We start from the raw sequence: 6,463 nt of genomic DNA, 5'->3' as shown, positions 1-6,463 counted from the left end.
TGACTTTGCTAGAGTATTAAACAAGCAAATTAATAAAGAACATGTATAACTAAGTATGCGTTTATATATATACATATATATATATAGTTTTCTTATGATGCATAATATTTAATCTGAATTAAATGTTACTGCATTTTTTAATAAACCTATTAATTGTTATAAATGAGTTTTTAATTACAAGGAATTACTTATTTTTTTTTAATTAAAAACATATAAACAATTTATAACCATTAATAAAGTCAAAAACTTAATTTATTCAATGTTATTTCGAAATATACATTGATTATAACAAAAACATTATAAATTTTATACCTTAAGTTTTTATAAATAAAAACTTATTCTTTCTTTTATTCAAAAACAAACAAACAAACAAACGTCCAAAAAAAAATAATTAATTTTTTTTTTTTTTTTATTAGTGTCAATGCATACTAGTTTGTACATACACATACAGTAATCTAGCTTAGTGTACTACAAAAATTATAATATCTTTTGTTAACCAGTTAGTGCATGGCTATTTGTACATACACATACAATAACCTAGCATAGTGTACTGAAAAAGGTTAATAATAGCTTTTATTAACCTTCTCTGACTAGAGATTAGTAAATAAATTCATTTCCCTTAATTAATGTTCAGTTTTAAGTTTATTCTTAATAAAAAAATTTATGCATGTGTGTGATTTGATTGAATATCATTAACCAACTAATAAAAACAAATTTTATTTTGTCTTACCTAGGAGTTCATTGAATGCAGTATCTAAAGAAGTATCATTATAACCAAGTTGGTGTGCCTAATAAAATTTTTCCTTTTAAGACACATCTCGGTTACAATTATATTAATGTCTTTTTTATTTTTTTAGTATATTTTTTTAAAAGGAGTTTTTTTTTGGAGAGAACTTTTATGAGAGATGAATGAATGGAAAAAGGATAAGTGGATTGCGTCAATTAATTTTTTATTTAACTTATTATAGACTTTAGCTTTAAAAAGTAATTCTATTAATTTTGTATTATATAGAAACTTTAATACAAAACTATAAATAAGAATCCTGAAATTTTCTCTTTATTAACTTGGATATTCATCACTTTTATTAAAGGTATTTATTTACTTTTATAAAAATATACCTTCATTTTTATTAAAAATTCAAATCTTCATAAAATTATTGATTATATAAAATTATTTTAATTAAAGGAAACAAGTAAAATTAAATTATAGTTATTAATACAATTTCAAAAATATGTAAAAATTGAATACTAATAGAAACAAAATCATTTTTTTTTTTATAATAAAATTTTTCAATACAATTTTTATTGTTTAAAAATCAATTCTATTTGACAAAAAAAAAAAAAATGATAATATATTTTTTTTTCTTTTTAAAAATAGATAATGTATATCTAACTCTCAATTTTTTGTATGAATAATTATTAATATATAAAAGTTTAATAATATCCTTTATTAACCAATATCTTATTTACCACTGATTTACTTGTATGCATTTCTCTTTAATTTGTTTATTTATTTTTGTGTATTTTGTATATTTTTTTATGGTTAGAAATACACCAATACATAATATACACAGTACTAGGATTTATAATATCGTAATATCCTATTCTTTTAAATCATCTTCATTTTCGTCTTTTATTTTTTCTTTATCTTTGTTCTTTTTCATAGAACTTTCATGTTTATTTTGTTTATTCTATTTCTTTAAAATATTTCTTTGTTTTTCTTGCCACTTTTTCTGAACTATTTGCGCTTCTAACATGGGATCTATTTTTTCTTCTTTTATTCTATCCGCTGTTTTTATCATATGTTTCTTTTCCCTTTCCCAATCTAACTTCAATTCTTGATACCAATCTTCTTTTTTCCAACATTCCCATTGTTTTATCTTCTTTTCTATAATTAAATTCATTTCTCTCTCTTTTTTTACTTGATCCACTTCTTTATTTTCCATTTCATGCTCATATGATCTCTCATTTTCTTTATTTTGTTCCATATACGACTTAAGAAAATCATTTCTCGTATACTCCAATTCTTCTTTCTTACACTGATCTAATACTGCCATGTGTATCTCTATGCACATATGAGATATTAAACTTTTCTTTGTTTTCTTATCTACTTCTTTTATTATTACTTCTTCTCCTTTCTTCTTATCTGAATTTTTTTTTTTTTCTTCTATGTTTTCTTCGTTTTCTTTTATTATATGTCGATCTTCTTCCTTCTCATATTTCTCTAACAATTTATTAAACCACATCTCCTTGTCATATCTCATAAACACTTTTCTTTGTTTCTTGATCTATTGTTTCCATAATTCTTTTTTTCTTTCTATCTCACATGATCCATCAATGACTTCTGCTTTGTCCATTGCTTTTATATATACATTTTTTTCCTTTTTCCATTATTTCTTCAAATTTTTAAACCATTCTTCCTCTTCCCACATTTCCAACGTTCTTCTTTGTCTTTCTATCCATTTCTCTGATAATATTCTTTGTTTTTCTAATGCAATGTTACTATTTTCTTCTTCTTTTGTTATGGATTCTTTTTCTATTACATTTTCAATTGATCCCTTATCTTTTAACCACTCATTCAAGCAAATTTCTAAAAATTCTTCTCTGTTTAATTCCCATTCCTCCTGTTTACAGTCCTCTATTATTAGCATTTGTATTTCTATCATAGTTTTCCACTTCAACTTTTTTCTTAATGTCATATAACTCTTTTTCTCTGCTTTTTCCACCTGTCCTTCCATATGTTTTATCTTTTTTTCTTTTTTTTTTCCTACTTTTTCATCTTTTCCATGTGATTCCTCTCTTTTTTTTTCCTTCTCAATTTCATCTTCTTTTATATTTTTTTGTGCTACATTAATTTTATCTATTTCTTTTATATTCACTTCTCTTTTCTTTAATTCATCCATCAACTTTATAAAACACTCTTCCTTATTTTCGCTCTCTAACTTCCTATGTATCTCTTCCCAATGTTTCTTCCATATAATCTTTTGTTTTTGTAACATGGGATTTTCAATTCTTTCTTCATTATCATCCAGTAGGTTTTCTTTATTCAACTCGCTCATATATTTCTTTTCCTTATTCTCCCATTCTTGCTTCAATTCAATAAAATGTTTTTCTTCTTTCATTTTCTCTAATTCGTCTTTTTTTTTTTCTAATATAATGTTTTTCATTATCTCTTCTTCCACTTCTAAAAGTTCTTTTTCATTTGAATTATCATGTAATTTTAATTCTCCTATGCATGTTTTCAGAAATTCTTTTTTGTTCAATATCCACTCCTCTCTTTTGCACTCGTCTAATACCATCATATGTATCTCTATTCTTAATCTCGATATGAATTTATTTTTTTTTGAACCCTTAACTTCTTTATCTCTCCTCTCTATCTCCATTTTTATTTTTTCTTTATCTACTGTTTTTATATTTTTTTTCATTTCTTCTTCTTCTGCATATTTTAGTAACAATTGTCTTAACAATTCTTCTTCATCAAAAGTATGTAACTTATTTTGCTTTTGTATCCACTTCTTCCATATTATTTTTTGTCTCTCTAGCATAAGGTTAATTGTTCCCTTTTTTGCACCTTCTATCATCTCTTCTTTTTCTATTAATTCTATAGATTTATTTATCTCTTTTTTCCATTCTTTTTTCAAATTTTTAAACCATGGTTCCTTTTTCCATTTCTCTATCAACTTATCATTCCACTCCGTCCATATTTTCCATAGAGGCCTTTCTTTCAAAAAAATATTAGTAATTTTTTCTTGATCTGTTTCCACTATCATATTACTGTTAATTACATTCGGATGCATATCTTCTTTGAATTCTTCTAGACAAATGCTTAGAAATTCTCCTCTATTCAATTCCCACTCCTCTTTTTGACACTCTTCTAATACTGTCATATGTATTTCAATTACAGTCTTCCATTTCCACATCTCCTTTGTGCCTAAAATATTTCTCTTTGTTTCTATATATCTTTCATTATGTTCTTCTTTTTTTTCTTTTCTTTTCCTATTTTTTTTATTTTCATCTTTTTGAGATTCTTCTTCGCCATATCTTTCATTTGCACTAATTTCATTCTCTAATCTAACTTCACATATAAAATTATTTTCCTTATTATTTGTTCCAATTTTTTTCACATTACTCTCTGATTTTTCATCGAGAAATCCTAGAGATCTTAATTCACTATTCATTTGTACTTTTTTTTTTTTTTTTAATTTTTTTTTTTTTTTCTTTGATCTTCGGTTACCAAGCCATGATCCAATGGGAGTACACTGTTATATTAATAAAAAATTTAAAATTAATAAAATATATTTTTTTATTGTAGTTATACTTTAACTAAAATAAATAAAATCAATATAGGAATATTCGCAAATTCTATGATAATTTTGTCTTACTTTATATAAAAAGATCAAAAGGATCAGAATTCCAAGAAATGATCCAAATCCAATTGAAAGAGGAATAATAAAAGGCGTAGTTGTAATATCGGGCGTAATTCCTGTAGGCTTAATTGTGACCAAATTATTTGGGGGTATATCTTTATAATCTGAATTTTGAGTAGATGAAGACAAAGAATGTGAAATATTACATGTGCCATTTAACGCATTATTATTTGTGCAATTTAAAGGAATAATAGCACTATTGTTTGTTATACTAAAATGATTTGTAGCATTATTTGAAGAAACATTATTTGTTCTTGTAGAAGATGCTTGTGATTCATTTATAGATATATTTATATGTGGAAGCATAATCGGAGTTTTCTGTGTAGTTGCAGATGCAGATGCTGATGTGGGTATAAATACATTTGTAGGAGTTGATGCATTTTTCTGTTCAGTTATATTTGTAGATATAGGTGAAGTATCTTGTGAAAATGAAGGTATAGGTTTAGATACACTTAAAAGTAGGGGTGCAGGATTCTTTGCAACCGTGCGTGGGGCTGCAAATGTTGTAGGTTTGAGGATAGTAGTATGTGAATTACTTTTAACTGTCGTTTCATTGCTACTAGATGTTTCTTGTAAAGATACCAAATGAGTATCTGAGCCTTGTTGACTTGATAATATACTTGAAGTTGGTTTGGATTTCAAATTATATATACTACAATCCTCATTTGAAAACATCTCCATATTGATCAACGTACAATTGTTAGAAATTGTAAAAGCTTCATCACTTCCATTGCTATCACTTATACTCCATGGTTTTGTATTAATAAAGTTACTCTTAAATTGATCTATCCATTGATTATAATTTAAACATTCATCACTTTTGTTCTTCTTTTTCATGTCTTCAAAACGCGTATCCCTATCTTCACAGAAACTTATTATCTCCCTCCTTTTATCTCTTTTTTCTTTTGGATAAATACTAGGATTTCTATTACATTTAGGATCGGACTTCACTTTTATTTTGTCAATTATATATCGTTCCACTTCACCCCATGCATCGTTGCATTTGTATGCAGACTCTCCTTCAACATTTAATGACTTACATTTTTTTTTTATAAACTCTTCTTTTTCGTCATCTATGTAGTCATTGAATTCTCTGCAAATTCTTCTTTTTTTTTTCAGGTCTCCTTCTATCTCAAAGTCATAAATTTTATAATCAATCACACTAGTAATATTTTTCTTCCAATTGTCATAATGAAACCCATACGTTGAAACATTTCTAGTTTTTCTTTTCCTGAATTTTTTTTCAGTATTCATTCAATCCTTATTGTAATTATGTATGTGTATTTTATTAAATTTAAATAAATGATTTAATAGAATAAATATATGTATTCATAAAATCTTTCAAATTTGAGTTTTATCTTACGTTAAGAGAATACTATAGCATTAAAATTATATGAATAAAAATGATAATATTAGTCAAAAATGTAAAATTATTTATTTTTATTTTTATATAGAATTATTTTTAATTTTCACATTTAAGTTAGATAAATTTGTAATTTTATTAATTTCTTTATTAGATACTATAGGATCACTAATTATACCAATAGATTTTATATTAAGTTGTTATATTTTCGAAATGTAAATATTTCATAATAAAAAGTTGTATATAATTTATTTTCAGAGTAATTTACAATAGTGCAGTTATATTTAGGAAAAATTAATATTTTTTAGAAAAAAAATTAAATAATAATTTAAATAATTGCACGTCATATAAGGTATAAATTAACAAAATAGTAAGGAAAAAAAATCATTTTAGAAAATTATCATATACAAATGCAAATTAATTTTTTTTTGTTACCTTACACTATTGAGTAAACTGCTTTTAATAAAAATATATAAATCATGATTTTTATGAAAATCTAAAATTTTTTTCTTATTTTCTATTTTATTCACATGTAATTAAATATTAAATTAAATTATTACAATTTAGTAAGTTTAATTTGTCATTTATAATGATATATAAGGAATTAAAAATTTATAATTTAAATATATAATTTTAAGTTTAATTTTAAAAAAAAGAAGTATTGTAAAAAAAA

The 6,463-nt window shown here is 24.1% G+C and overlaps 1 pseudogene across 1 annotated transcript; it reads right to left on the bottom strand.

The window, feature by feature from the left end:
• Positions 1-1,691: 1,691 nt before the first annotated feature.
• On the bottom strand, positions 1,692-5,681 carry PRELSG_0024000 (annotated as a pseudogene). Its single transcript has 2 exons — positions 4,383-5,681; positions 1,692-4,259 (listed from the first exon to the last, which is right to left on the bottom strand). Coding segments are annotated over exons 1-2 (3,867 nt in total).
• Between the last annotated feature and the right edge of the window lie 782 nt (positions 5,682-6,463).

This window comes from Plasmodium relictum (genome assembly GCF_900005765.1).
Source record: "Plasmodium relictum strain SGS1 genome assembly, contig: PRELSG_00_v1_315, whole genome shotgun sequence".
Lineage (NCBI taxonomy): Eukaryota > Apicomplexa > Aconoidasida > Haemosporida > Plasmodiidae > Plasmodium > Plasmodium relictum.
Note: the sequence above shows the minus strand (reverse complement) of the source record. Positions and strands in the feature narration are given on the sequence as shown.